Genomic DNA, 15,728 nt, shown 5'->3' on the forward strand with positions numbered 1-15,728 from the left:
ACCTTTGTCCTGAAGCCCTGGTATATTTTCTGGAATTATTGCAATTAATGATTTTCAACCTTCTGTTTCCTCCTTTTTCTTTTACTCATTCTGTCTCTTTCTTTGAGTTCTGGGAAATTCAGGGACATAATATGCTTTATTTTTACTAAAGTTACACATGCACAGAGTTGAGAACCATCTATTCCCACAAGATTTGATACAAAAATTACAAGCCTCAATGCCCCATTCCTCTTTCCACAGAGGCAACCAGAAGATTACATTGGTTCTCTCTGGTAGTTGGTCTTTGAAGATGGCTTCCAAGGAACCATAGCTCCCAGTGTTCATACTCTTGTGACATCTCCTCTCATGCAGAATTTGGGCTGGCCTGGTGGCTGGCTGTAGCCAGTAGAATGCAGCAGGGTGACATGATGCCAGTTCCAGGCAAAAGCCTTAGGAAGGTCTGCCAGCTCTTGCTTTTGCCTCCTAAGCTCCTGGGGGCAGAACTATCACCTTGGGTCTCCCTTCTTCATGATCCAGGGAATTTCCAGCTCCTCTGTTTTGTGTTGAAGCTCCTATTTCCTGTGTTTTGTGTTCTGTATTTATTTTTTTATTTCCTCTTTCATTTTGGTAGAGCACATCCTACAGTAGTTTCTGAAGAAAAACATCCACAGAAAGTGGTTTTTCTGGGCACCTAATGCCTGCCAATATCTTTATTTTAGCTTCACAAGTGATCGGTAGATTAGATATAGGCCTAGATTGAAAATAAATGTCTTCAGAATTTTTAAGGCATTGCAAAGTTGTATAATAGCTTTCTACATTGTTGTTTGGAAGTCCAAAGCATTCTAGCTCCTAGTTCTTTGCATGTGACCCACTTTTTCTCTTTGGAAGCTCTCACTTTCTCTCTTTTCCCCTATTCTCTTGCTCCCGTGTTCTTCTATACTATGACACTACGACTTGGTATAGGGTTATTTTCACTTAGTAGTTTCTTACAACCTGGAAATGTATGTTCTGGAGTTCTGGGACATTTTCTGGAATTATTGCATTGGGTTTTTTAATCCACCATTCTCTCTTTTATTCTTCCTGTCTCTACTTTCTGGAAGAGCATTTCAATTTTATCTTTTAATTATTCCCTTAATTTTATATTAATGCTATCCTATTTTTAATTCCCCAAAACTCTTTCTAGTTCTTAAAAAATTAAGTGTTTTATAGAATGTTGTCCTTTTTTTAATGGTTAAAACATTTTCTTTGATTTCTCTGAGGCTATTAATGACAGTTTTGGTGAGTTTCCTTCTCCCTACATAGCACTGTTTGCTCCACACTGCATCTCGCTGTTTGTCTCTCTCTCTCTTCTATGTTAGAGGTCTTTCCTATGTGTTTGGTAATCCTTGGTTATGTGTTCGTATTTGAGAGTGGACACTAGAGTGCTGACTGGAAGCCCCGAGAACTTAAGTAGAAATGATCAACTGTGACCTTAATGGCAAGATAAACTGGTTGGGCTTCTTATCTGGGAAATCTTTTGTGTGTCTTTAGGTCCTATTTCTTGGGAAGCTCAAAGTTTTCAGAAAAGGCTCCTTCCAATCTTTTGCCTGGAGGATAAAGACCAAGTTGCCAGCACACTGGGAACCAAGTTGGGGAAGAGGGCTGAAGTCTCAGCATCTAAAATGCATTAATTGATTTCATCTCCTTCCCCCTGCACAGCCCTCTTTCAGTGTTGGGGCCCAGGTCTCACTTTGTGCCTGGTTCCCCTAGACCAGAAAATCTGTTTTACTCTCTCTAGAGAATAAATATTTACTTTTTGACTGGAGTGGGCTTTACAGAGTAGAGGAGAGGATATGGCACTCTGGCTGCTGCTTAAAAAAGACAATAAATCTTTTATATTTTCTCTCTCTTCACTCTCTCTTTTTGAGTTTCTGGATGCCCCAATTTCTGGGCCTTTTGAGCATTTTGAAGTGTAAGTCAGTTTGATATCTGCTTAATATTCAGGTTTGTTTTCTGTCTGCCATTCTGCATTCTTATCTGCTTCTCATCTTCCATGTTAGAAATGCCACACGTCACTTCTGATCATATCCCATTGGTTGAAGCACACTCACATGACCCCAACTTCTCTGCAAGGGAGGCTGGGATAGTTAATCTTCCAGTGTGTAATAAGAGAAACCAGTGTGGTGAGCATAAAATATGGTTTCTGCTCTAATCCTTTTAATATAAAACTGGTCATGCTTGTTTGGAGGGGTCCAGAAGAGAATGATAGTAGATTCTTGTGTTTAGTGGACTATATTTATCTGGTAGTTTGTCTGTACTATTTCACGCATCAAGAAAAGTTTAGTCATCATTGACTGTCCCAAACATGTCAGACACGGGGGTGGTCCTTAACAGTTGATCATGGTCATCGATGCTCAGAATGCAGAGCAAGTGTTCTGGACTCAGACAAACTGGGTTCATGTATAGATTCCATTAACTTCTAGCATGTGACCTTGGCCAAGATACTTAGTCTCTCCATGCCTCAGTTTCCTCAATTGTAAGATGGATGATACTGCTAGTACCTGCCCCATTGTGGTATTTGTGAGGATTAAAGTAGTTAATACTTAGAAACATAGTAACTTCTTTGTTACTATAGAAACATAGTTACTTTAGAAACATAGTAGTTAATACTTAGAAACATAGTATTAAAGTAGTTATTACTTAGAAACATAGTAACTTCTTTGTTACTAAAGAAACAGTTACTTTAGAAACGCAGTAACTTCTTTGTTACTACAACAGTTGTTACTGTTGTATGTTAGATTTACTGTTGTTATATCTATTTTTTTCATGCTTAGCCAGGAGGAACATACTTTTTTTAAATTAATGTAAGCTACTTATTTCAGAATTGTGCTGCTATCAATCTGTGTGATTATGTAATGCAGACTAGGCAGCAATTGATTTAATGAATGAAGCTGATTCATTGCCCTGAAGCAAGCCAAGAAAGAAAATTATGATTCCATAGCCCTGCTGGGAAGTCGGCAGTGATGAGTTCCTCACAAGCCAAGAGGAGCTCAGAAGCGTTGGGATGACAATTAGCTTACTGTGTAGATCACTAAACACAATGAGCTCTGATTCTGTGCCAGTTCTGAGGCATGAGAAAGTCACAGAGCACAAGGATGCCCAGCTTCTGTGTACCTAGGGGCTGGGGTTGACCACAGCTGCCATCAGAACTAGCTGCATGGTGCAGGGGAAAAATAATTGACCTGGGTGTCTGAAGACCTGGATTTCAGTTCTTCCTTCAAACACCAACAGACACCTCTCAGTTTCCTAGATCCTTATAACTCTATTCAGCTTTCAAATTTCACAGTGAGACAATCTTATGGATATGGTCATAATCTTGAAAAATCTTCTAGGAATGTCCTAAGACTTGAGACTGGGGAACCCTGGTGTTCTTGGTCCTTGCAAGCACTTGAGTCTACATGTTGCAGCTTTTCTCCTGGCAGTTATGACCGTGAAGCAAAGAACACCATGCTCTCATCTTCTGAGGAGAGATGGGAGTCCAGGCCCCATTCTCTCACTTACTACCTGTATGCAAGAAGCTGAAGAAAGCTGAAGAAACCAGTCTCTCCTGTGAAATGCCACTGGAACTCTGCTTGGGAAGAGGACTAACTTTGCAAAAATATCCTGCAAACCTGCTTAGAATAGATGAACCTTGAGGGCAGGGGTCAAAATATCAGAGGACAGGGATGAATGATGAATTACTCTTTCTGGAAAGAGAAGAGTGGTTTCATTTTTCCTTTTCTTTTCTTTTCTTTCTTTCTTTTTTTCTTCTTTTCCTTTTTTTTTTTTTTTTTTTTTTTTTTTTTGAGACAGCGTCTCCCTTTGTTGCCCAAGCTGGAATGCAGTGGTGTGATCACTGTGGCCTCAGCCTCTCGGGCTCAAGCAATCCTCTCTCACCTCAGCCTCCTGAGTAGCTGGGACGACAGGTGTGCACCACTATGCCTGGCTATTTAAAAAATTTTTTTGTAGACATGGCATCTCATTATGTTTCCCAGGCTGGTCTCAAAATGCTTGGCTCAAGCTATCCTCCTGCTTTGGCCTCCCAAAGTGCTAAGAGTACAGGTGTGAGCCACTGTGCCAGTTTGTTTAACTCTTAAAGGGAGCTGACTAATGGGAGAAGGGGGGGTGGTGGTGGTGGTGGGGGGGTGTGAGATAGTATGACACTGCGAAAAGTCACAGGTGAAATTTCTGTGGAAATTTCTGTTGGAAGGTAGGATTTGATCATACCTACCAGTTTGCCTGGACATTCTGATTCATTCCAGGTGTCCTGGCATAATTATTAATACTGCCAACTTTCATGCCCAAGAAAGTGCCAGTTTGGAGGTAAATTATCTGGTAACCATTCTACAGAGTTGTGAAAATTACTGATAAAACTTGTATAAACATGCTTTGTGAATTACAAAGCACTGTACAAATAAAAGGAATTAAGGGACTTACATTCTTTTATTGCATTCTCCTGTTAGAGACAAACGATTATGTCTAAAATTGTTACCTTCTTTAGTCTGTTATTGGACTGAGATCTATTTGGATTTCCATGAAAATAAACCTGCAAGAAAATTAATTTCATTTTAAGGTAGCTTAGCATGTGCTCAACCGCTTTCTGATTAAATTCCTTCCTGTGGTCTGTTCTGGATTCTCACATGTATGCTAGAGGTTTTCTGCTGTTTTTGTTTTTTGTTTTTTGTTTTTTTCAAATTTATAAGTCCTTTCAAATTTGGCATTTTACAATTTTGATGGATTTTGAATATGGGGGATATCCTAATGCCCTAGGAATTTTTAAAACCTATTTCAGATGGGAAAGAGTATAAAACGATTATGTATTCAGTATTTACCAGAAAGAAGGCAGAGTAGAGTGTCTGCCCTTAAAGAGCTAGCAGTAACCATCTCATGTGTCCCTTATATCAAACCATATGGGAGAGGTTTAATTGATTTCCCTTTTCACAGAGAAGGGAACTGAGGCACACAGAGGTTAGATAACTTGGTTAACTGGCCACAGCCAGTAAATAATTAGGATTTAAGAATATCTAACCTGAGCCAAAGCCTGTTGATCATTCATTCAGAAGTTACAAATATATACTGAATTCCGACTCTAAGCGAGGCACTGTGTATATGAGTATATCATGGTAAGTAAAACAGGTGTGGTCCTTATTTTTAGTTTGGCTTCATCATTATCAGTCAGGCTGTCCTCTATTAAATAGGTATTCCAGATGCTTTGTTAAGTGCTTTGCTTGCATTATCAATTAAAATTGTCACACTTGTGTATTATTATTATTATTTCTATCTTATAGATGGGGAGACTGTGGCTCAAGGAGGTCAAACAATTTGCAATCAGGGAGTAGGGATGCTTTGAATATGGGCATCATTCTCACTGGCTCACTGTGGTAAGTACCACGTGCAGAGACTGTGGGTAGGAGTGGGAGCTGGGCTGAGAGGAGCCTAGTGGGGAAAGCCTGGAGCAACCTGACCCTTATGGAATCATTTTTAAAATAAGGAATAGACTTTGGTCTTGGAAAAAAAGTGTTAAAAATGTAATATCTTCACAAATTCTTGTCAAAAATAATGAAGTATAAAACCATTAAAATTAAGAAAGGTAACAGTGATTATTATAATAAATAACCATTATATAGTAAGTGATGGTAGGTAATAAGTAATATATTTAGGTTTACCTGAAGTAAACTTTATGATTATGACTTGAGAGAATGTCTGAACCCTGATTAGTATTCATTTGACCCAGTTCCAGTTTTTATCTAATGAATAAAGAATGTGTTCCTGGAACATAGATTTATAGGTGCCTGCATTTGAAGCAAATTTGACATACTTTGCCCCTCAGTAGTTTTATTTATTTATTTGAGATGGAGTCTCGCTGTGTTGCCCAGGCTGGAGTGCAGTGGCACGATCTCAGCTCACTGCATCCTCCGTCACCCGGCTTCAAGCATTTCTCCTGCCTCAGCCTCCCCAGAAGCTGGGATTACAGGCATGTGCCACCACATCCAGCTAATTTTTTTTTTTCTTTTTTTTTTTTTTTTTTTTTTAGTAGAGACAGGGTTTCACCATGTTGGCCAGACTGGTCTTTAACTCCTGACCTCAAATGATATGCTTGCCTCAGTCTCCCAAAAGTACTTCTTCTAATATAATTGTAGAGATGTGTATTTCTTTTAGTTGCATTTAGTCTTATTAGCATCTTTTCTTTCCCCCTCTCCTGGTTTTAGAACCTCTGTTTTCACTGGGAACCAAAAACCCTGATATAAATACAGCTAACCCCATCTCTCATTCCACAGTCATAGGGATTCTCCCAATTCCCCTGCCACAGTGATGGATTCACGGATGGGCATCGATCCAAGATGAGCAAATTCAAGTCCTCCCAGGACCTTTCTGTTGCAGTTACCAGGAAAGATGGTCCCTTCTGATTGGGGTTTTCTCATTTGCCTGGGTGTGAGTCTGGTACTGCTCATGGTCGCTCTGTCTAACCTATGTACAGATTAGTGTCTGAGAGATAGAGGACAGACTCCATTGACATCATTTGAGTCCTGGATGCCACTTTGCCTGAATTCAGTTTACCTTTAGACTTTGGTCATTCGAACTTACAAATCTGTTTTATTTGTTTTTGTTGGAGCTTGTTCAAATTGTGTTTCTGTTACTTGTAACTAGAACAATTCCCAGTTTCAGCAATATTCCACTGATGCTCTAACAATTCAAAATTAAAACAAGTATGAGATCACCCTTATTCTTGCCATTATGTTAGATAAAACTGTGGGTATCCTAGTTTCTTCACTAAAATATTGGTTTTCTTTTTTTCCCTGTTTCTTCCTTAAGTTCTGGTGCATTTAGGATGGTATTCATGTCTTTGAATAATTACTAGCTGTACTTTTGTGGGGAGAGTGATGACAAGAGGACTTCTGTTCCACCATCTTGCTGATGTTACTCTCCCTCACTAAAATATTGTGTGTGCAGCTAAGGTCATCTGGGCAGCTGGTAAGTGTGCTGAGAGTTTTAGAAAGAAGACATCCAGATCTGTTAATTACTCAAGAGCCCCCAGAGGCACAGGTACAAATACCTGTGCACCTGTGGCTTTGTGAAGCCAGGGAATCTTGTATCTTCCAAAGCCTAATGTATGCAATGTAAAGAAAAATGGGTAGAAGTGAAGAGACATGGGTTTAAGATTTGACTCTGCCACTAACTTGACAAACTCTCTTGAGTATCTTTCAGACTCCTTGGTTTTCATTTCCTAGTCTGTAAAATGCATGGAGTAGCAAGGGGGAAAGTGGATATTGTGGCTTCCAGGTGATTTCCGGATGAGGCAGCAACAAGAGGCACATGAAAGACATTGAATTTGGGGGTTCCATGCCTGGACTCCAACATCTGATGACCAATTTGTTTCATGACATCAAAGTTAATGATTTGAATAAAGGGGTAAAATGGACCATCAAGAAACAAGTACATTTGGGGAAGCTTGATCTGCAAGTCAGAGGACACAAGGAAGCTAAAAGTGGCCTAAAGCAGAGAAAGGCTTAATAAATACTTTTGGAAAGACTCAACACTATAAACCTTACCTTGTGTTTAGTCCCTAAAACACTTTGCTATCCACCTATAGTTTACCAATCCACACAGTAATGTCCTAGGCACCTTTATGTCTAAAATAGATGGAAAATATCTCACATTTTGACTTTGTAGGTTGCTTTTGGACAAAATGTCATCTACTTTCATTTATTCACTATTTAATAGCTATAGGACGGGCACGGTGGCTCACATCTGTAATCCCAGCACGTTGGGAGGCCGAGGTGGGCGGATCACAATGTCAGGAGTTTGAGACCAGCCTGTCCAACATAGTGAAAACCCCATCCCTACTAAAAATACAAAAACAAACAAACAAACAACAAAAAAAACCAAAAACCAAAAAACAAACAAAAAAACAACAAAATTAGCCAGGCATGGTGGTGGGAGCCTGTAATTCCAGTTACTCGGGAGGCTGAGGCAAGAGAATTGCTTGAACCTGGGAGGCAGAAGTTTCAGTGAGCGAAGATCATGCCATTACACTCCATCCTGGGAGACCAGAGTGAAACTCCGTCTCAAAAAAAAAAAAAAAAAAAAAAAAAAAAAGAGCTATGGTAACTTTGTATCTCATAAAAATGTCAACAAGTATGTCTCTTTTATTGGCCTTATTTATGCTATATAAACAGTATAAGGTTAAGAAAATAATAACATTACAAATAAAGCAATCATCCATATGGTGTATTAAACTTTCTGCCCACAGGAAAGAGGGTCAGCAAGTCTTGTACACACAATTAGAAATAATTTTTTATTATCAAAGTTATGTCATAATGCATTCCCATGAAACCCATTCATGAATCATGAGAGGTTAAGCAAGGTAACTTCTCAGTAAACACTCTAGGATAAGTTAGTTGTTTATGAGAGCTACCTGATGCATGGAATTATTGGACATAAAATACTTCAGAACATATGCCAAAAGTTTTGCTTTACTAGGATTTAAATTATTTTAAAAAATGAGATGAGGCAGCAAGAACAATTGCTTATCGATGTCAGTGCTACTTTGTGATAGTAACTGCATTTTCTAGTTCATAGAGTTGGGAGACATGCATTCAGAAGTCATTTCAAAACATTAGATACATAATTTTTTTTGAGAAAGAGATAGGTTCTTGCTTTCTTGCCCAGGCTGGAGTGCAATGGTGCAATCATGGCTTACTGCAGCCTTGACCTCCTGGGCTCAAGTGATCCTCTCACCTCAAACTCCCAAGTAGCTGGGACTACATGCGTATTCCACCACTCAGGTTAATTATTATTATTATTTTTTTTTTTGTAGAAACAAAGTCTCATGATGTTGCCCAGGCTAGTTTTGAACCCCCAGGCTCAAGCAATCCTCCTGCCTTAGCCTCTCAAAGTGCTGGGATTATAGGCATGATTCATTGTACTCAGCATATATATTTCTATTATATATATATTTTTTATATATATATCCATTATATACATATATATATATATTTCCATTACAATTGTAATGGAAGATGGGTCGGAACATAGAGATTCTCATTATTTTGTGTGATCTAATCTAATCAACAATATGCTTTCCTAAAACTTTTCTAAAGTCATACAAAACATACTGGCCATTCTTTTTGCATTTCAATTTCAATTTCATTTCATTTTTATTTTTATTATTATTATTATTTTTTGAGACAGAGTTTCACTCTTGTCACCTGGTCTGGAGTGCAATGGTGTGATCTCAGCTCACTGCAACCTCTGCCTTCCAGGTTCAAGTGATTCTCCTGCCTCAGCCTCCCAAGTACCTGGGAGGTCACGCATGGTGGAGTCACGCACCACAATGCTCTGCTAAGTTTTGTATTTTTATAGAGGTGGGGTTTTGATATTTGGCCAGGCTGGTCTTGAACTCCTGACTTCAGCTGATCCACTGGCCTCGGCCTCCCAAAGTGCCAGGATTACAGGTGTGAGCCACCACGCCAGGTCCATCTTATTTTTAAATTATTTTATAGTTTGAACAAATTTACAAATGGATATATTACAAGTTATTCTCCATGTATCTATAAGTAATTAATTAATTGATTAATTATTGATAGCATTAATTATGTCTGAAGATCAGAAACACATAAAATAAAATGATAGGAATTAGATAATTATCTCTGAAATAATAGTATGAGTCCATATGAAAATTTGATTTCATACAGTTTTTTCAGGTCCACATTCATATCTCTTGCTTAGATACCCCAGTGATGGTTCTACTCATTTCTAAGATCAACAGCAATCAGCTATTATTCATATCTATGTGACTTCTAAAAATACTTTGTATAGATATTACCTTTGCCTGTCATAGTCCTTTGAATATATATGTATTTGACATTTAAAATTAATTCCAAAGATTGCTATCTCCTTTCATGTCTTTTTGGCATGAAAGAATTGTGGAGGTTTTTGATTACAATATGCCTCCTGCTCAGATTAATAATATGTGATAAGATATCATTCTTATTTCTCTCTCAATATTTTTTTTAAAGCCTAAAGCCCCTACTTTATTCACATTTTCTTACTTTTTAACTTAATACCCTTTATTTTCTGCTCCAGGAACCCATTCAAGAAACCACATTGTTCTTCCTGCTGTGACAATTTCTCAGACTTCCCTTGTTTTTGATGACCTTGACATTTATGAGGAGAAACATATTGTTTTGGCACTCTCTTTTAGCTCTTTTGAAATGCTTTCCAGAAAAGAAAGCAAGCAATAAAGGTTACTTTGTCCCTGCGCCTCAGATGGACTTCTTTACCAGTGAAGATTAAACCCAAAGTAAACAAATTTCTCATTTATGGAGGACAGTGATCATCACATATTACTCTTCAGTGCACATGTATGAATGAAAATATACACTCATGTGATCTGACTTTATATTGAATCCAAGGCCTATGAGACTAATGAATGGTGGGAGTAATTTTATTCACAGAAAGGGTCCAGAGAGCACTTATAATAACTTCATTTGCTGTGAGTGAATATTTTCTGCCTTTTTGGAGCCTGGAGTAAGAGGTTATGGTGCTGTATGGTGCTGTATGAGCATGGGGCTGCTGGGGGAGCAGATTGATAAACACCAAACAGTTTTTTAAGTTAACTCTGGGCTCCTTTCTGGTGGAAGTTTTCTCTGGTTGTTGTGATTAGGCAGGGCCAGCTGAGAGAAGGAGGTGGACAGAGGGATTAGTGGACCTCCCTAAATTCTTGAGTTATTCTTCCCAAAGAATCTCCCGAAGTATCTGAGGTCCAGAAATATCAATGACATTGGGGCTTAGAAAAATGATAGGCCAAACTTGCCTTAAGGCTAAACTGAAGGTCCCAGAAGCAGACTCAGAAGCAAAGTTTCTCTTTCATCTTCACCTACCCTCCTGTCTCTCACCTTTTATTCTCCCCCAAGGCAAGCCATAGAAACTGAATCCCTCTTCCCCAAGGCAGGTCATAGAGACCAGAACCCCATTTTCCCAAAGCCAGTCATAAAGCCTAAAGCTATTACACTAATCCCACCCCCCACCCACTTCTCCTGTCCTTCTGTGTCACAGCTGGCCATAACAAAATTAATACCCTCATTCCAGAAGAGATCTATCCCACACCTGGAAGGAAGTAAGGTGGGAGGCAGGACTTGACTCCAGAGGTAGGGCTTGAACACTGCACCAAAGGGAGAACTAGCTAAAACAGGGCCAGGGTGGAAGCAGCGTTCCATAAGACACGCCCTCCAGTGTGCCATGTTGGCTTACCATCGCTATGGCAACACCCAGGAGTTACCACCCCCTTCTATGACACTGAGCCAATGATGCAAAAGTTACCACCCTTTTCCTAGCAATTTCTGCATAAACCACCCCTTAATCTACATATAATTAAGAGTGGGTATAAATATGACTACAAAACTGTCCTGAGCTGCTAATCTAAGCACACTGCCTATTGGGTAGCCCCACTCTGCAGGAGCAGTAACAGAGCTGTAACGGTGCCAGAGCTGTAACACTCCTTCTTCAATAAAGCTGGCTCACCCTTGAATTCTTTCCTGGGCAAAGCCAAGAACCGTCATGGGCTAAGTCCCACTTTGGGGCTTGCTTGTCCTGCATCAGCAGGAATGCTGCACAGAGAGGGCAAGAAGCATCTGATAAGACAGGCCTTGATGGGTTTCCCGTCTCAGTCTGTTAGCATTCCATCAGACTTTCTGTGTAATCATATTTCTACAGAGCTGTTCATACTTCACTGAGCCTAAGCATAAACATGAAAAGTTTTCTGTGTATCTTCAGGTCTTCATTCTGAAGGCCTGAATGTCACATAAAAATAAGATCAAACATATTTGTTATGCTTTTCTCTTGTTAATATGCCTTTGTTACAGAAGTGTCAGCTCTGACCCTTAGGATGGGAAAGGGATCGCCCCTTTCCCACCCCTAAAACAAGGTAGCCTATTTCAGCAAATAAAGATACAGGACTCCTAGTGAAGTTTGAATTTCAGGCAAATAATAAACAATTTTTCTTTTCTTTTTTTTTTTTTTTTTAGTATAAGTGTGTCTCACTTCAGACTCACTTGAGACACACTTATAAGTATGATAAGTCCTCACTTAGGGACAGACTTAATGCTCAAAAATTATTTGTTGTTTATCTGAAAATTCAAAGTTAACTGAATATCCTGGTGTGCGTGGCAGGGGAAGGCTAATGCAGGAGGAGAGTGCCCAGTCTCTGGCCTCAGACCACTGCCCTTGTGGAGTGGTCCCATCATGTGAAGGACAAATGTGACATTGCCCATTCTCAAAAGCTACTCCAGGTCATCAGTTGAAGAAACTGTGGGCCTCTTACATCTCTGACTGAAACAACATTCTTTCTTCTTCTTTTTTCTTTCTTTTCTTTTTTTGGAGACAGTCTTGTGCTGTTGCCCAGGCTGGAGTGCAGTGGAGCAATCATGACTCACTGCAGCCTTGACCTTCTGGGCTCAAGTGCTACCCCTGCCTCAACTTCCCAAAGTGTTGCTGTTACAGGCATGAGCTCGCCCTGTAACAACATTCTGTCTGTCTGTCTCTTTCTTCATTTTTGGACAGACACTGGATAAGTTTGTATAATATAAATAGTATCCTCTAATATAGAATATGCAGATCCCAAAGAAAAATCAAACCCAACAGGATCAGGAATCAAGGAGCAGCAAAGAAATATTTTTCCCATGGTCACCTGGCTTCCTGTCCTTTTTTGTGGCCTCTGGATTTAGGGACCAGTGGGTCACTTCCTGGCTTTCTCCTCTTTCTAACTTCTGGTCCTCTCAGAAATTTCTCAGATTCCGCAGAATAAAAACTGGACTGCACAAAGTTTCTACATGCATCAGATAATTGCAAACTAAATGTAACAACTAAGTGTTGAACCATGTTACATGCCCACGCATAATTCAAAAAAAAGTAGGAAGAATAATTTAATAAACTTAAGAGTTTGAAACCAATATAAGTAGGCTCTTGGCCTCCGAAGAAGCCAGCAAAAGTACTGTGCTTGATTGCCTTTACAAATCAAATGGGTCAGTATCTGAGAGCATTTCAAAGCCTTCGCAAAATAGAGTTGACACATCATAATCTTTTAATGGCATATATTCCCATTAGCATCAACTGCTGCATAAATAATGTTCATTATGGTGATTAGAAATGTTAATTTCTTAGCGCAATCATACTTTTCTTTAATCTTCTGTGGCAGTGTTTTTTTAAACTGCAGGTTATTACTCATTAGTGGGTCATGAAATCAATTTAGTGGGATATAATCAGCATTTAAAAGACTAGAATAGATTGAATAGAAAATATCCAATTTCACTGCATATTGCAATTGCATATTGTCAATGTAAATATTATTTCATCTACTTTAATTTCCATTTTCCAAATACATATGTGTAACTATTTGGTTATAATATAAAATGTATTTCGTATGGTATGTCATGCTGAAAAATGTTGGAAAACAACTATTCTATAAAACAACGAATAAATTCTAAGGCTGAGCCAAATGTGAATCACAACTTAAAGTCTCACAAAGTCATGAAAGAGGGAGAAAATATTTTCAGTAGAAGATATTATAATGGCCAATATGTTTTTATCAATAATTGGATCACTTTCCCATTTGCTATGAGTTTTGTTCAAGGTTGTAAATGTGGTGCTTCGTTTCTTATCAGTGGGAAAGGGATGCTTTGTGTATCTCTATGCATAAGTGAGGGCTATAGGGTCAGACTGTCTCTACCATTTACTGGCCAACTTATCTTGAGCATGTTACTGAATTGCTCTATGCCCCAATTTCCTTATTTATAAAATAGAGCTTGTAAAATCTGGTAATTGAACTCTTGTAAAGAATAAACAAATGTATACATGGAAAGGGTCCAACACAGTGTTTGGTACATAGTAAATTCTCATTAATGTCAGTTACTGACATTATTACTTTAAAATATCTTTATTTGAGAATGGCAAATATAGGGTAAGTTATCTCAAATTTTTATTTTTGTCTCTGATAAGGGGAGAGTGGGGCCTGCAGTATGCTTTGTGGTTCAGTCCATGCCTGGTCCCTGGTCCTGTGATTCTTCTGCAAAGCCTTTGTATTTCTTAGTTCATTGGGATACAATGCTTTAGAGCAGCAGTTCTCAAGCTGGACACATGATATGATTCATGGGATTGCAAAACTTCTAAGTTGCAATCAGGATTTTGAATGAATGTGTATATATACACTTGGAGAGTGGGTGAAGAGAACTGACAAACTAGTATTGTCAGAGGGGTCACATGGTATAGTGAAGAGTTAGACATACTCGGACCTAAGGCCAAGCTTACTAAATAGCATTTTAACCTTTAGCGAGTTACTCAACTTCCTGTAGCTCAACTTACTCCATCTGTAAAATGGGGATTTAAAATAGCTCGTATATCATTTGGTTGTTGAAATAAATAATGTTTACAGTATTTGTAAAGAGTTTAGCACAGTAGCACATGATGGGTCCTCAAGAGAACATTAATAGTGGAAGAAAAGTAGATACACTGGAAAATAAATGAAATAGTTGGTATTCTGAGTTTTAATTTTGGAATGCGGAATCTATCTATCACTGAATCATTGAGTAATCCACTCATCCCTTCATTTATTAAACAAAACTTGATTGAATGTTGCCATATGTTAAGGATTGTGTGAGATGTTAAGAAGGTAGTAATGAATGACACACATTCTCTGCCCTATCTAGGGAGATGACAAACAGGTAGTGACCAACCATGATGCTACAGCAGACCAACAAACTATGGAGCTAAGAGAGAATGTAGGAGACATTTCTAACTCACAACCACATTCAACAAGGTCTGTGGTTTTGTTTTGTCTTATAGTTTTCAGTTTGAATTTCAGCACTGAACAGGGGAAACTTTCTTCTGTTTATTTTAACACTGCAAATTATTAGTCAAATGTAATGTACTTAGTAAAGCACAGGAAGGATTTAATCCACAGAACCTAAAGGAAACTGCTCTTCATATGGCTCCAAGTATGAGAACAGATAGATGAGGACTTTGTAGTATTGGGACTAGAGAACAGGACAAATACCCACCTTCAAAACAAGTTACAACTCAGAGTATTACCATTTTTGCCTTGACTTCCAGGAAGCTTAAATTTAATGCTCTATTATAACAAGTACAGTACCATAATTTTTTTCTTCTCCTTCCTCTCAATGGTTTTTAATTTTCCATTTTAATGTATTATTATGTGTTTTAAGGTATTTATTATTGTGTGTATATATATCACACACACATATACACACACATATGCCATATCAAATGGTTTTTGAAAGTAGATAGGGTAAAAATTACTATTAAATAACCTCAGATAACATTACACCTTACATATTATGTCAGCCTTTTAATTTATGTATGTTTATAATTCAATGGACATAACTAAACTGTAGCATATTTAAATCTTATAAAATTGAGTCACACTATAGCATCTATTTTAGGAGAATTTAATAGCAGTAACTGTCTTACAGGAGAGACCCCTATGTTACCAATAATTTATTGTGTCATAGTATCATTTGAGATTATATCTATTATTAGGAGACATAAGGTCACTGTATTAATTCGTTTCAATTATTTTTGCACTCTCTGGACACAGAAACTCTTTTACCTTTGAGTAAAGCTGTCAGGATAGCTAAATCAATGTCCTGGTGTCCTTCTGATCCCATCCGAAATACCGTAATCTGCAATTTGAGACAAGGTGATCATTAGCAAAGCAT

General features: G+C 38.4%; 1 protein-coding gene across 7 annotated transcripts in view; it reads right to left on the reverse strand.

Annotated features, from left to right (window-relative positions):
- TRPM3 (transient receptor potential cation channel subfamily M member 3) overlaps positions 1-15,728 on the reverse strand; it is a 321,580-nt gene that overhangs the window by 132,469 nt on the left and 173,383 nt on the right. For all 7 annotated transcript variants that reach the window (XM_077966203.1, XM_077966202.1, XM_077966201.1 and 4 more), the window contains one exon: positions 15,620-15,692. In XM_077966203.1, coding sequence (XP_077822329.1) covers positions 15,620-15,692 — 73 coding nt within the window. The remainder of the gene's footprint in view (positions 1-15,619; positions 15,693-15,728) is intronic.

The sequence above is a fragment of the Macaca mulatta genome, chromosome 15, assembly GCF_049350105.2.
Source record: "Macaca mulatta isolate MMU2019108-1 chromosome 15, T2T-MMU8v2.0, whole genome shotgun sequence".
Taxonomy (NCBI): Eukaryota; Metazoa; Chordata; class Mammalia; order Primates; family Cercopithecidae; genus Macaca; species Macaca mulatta.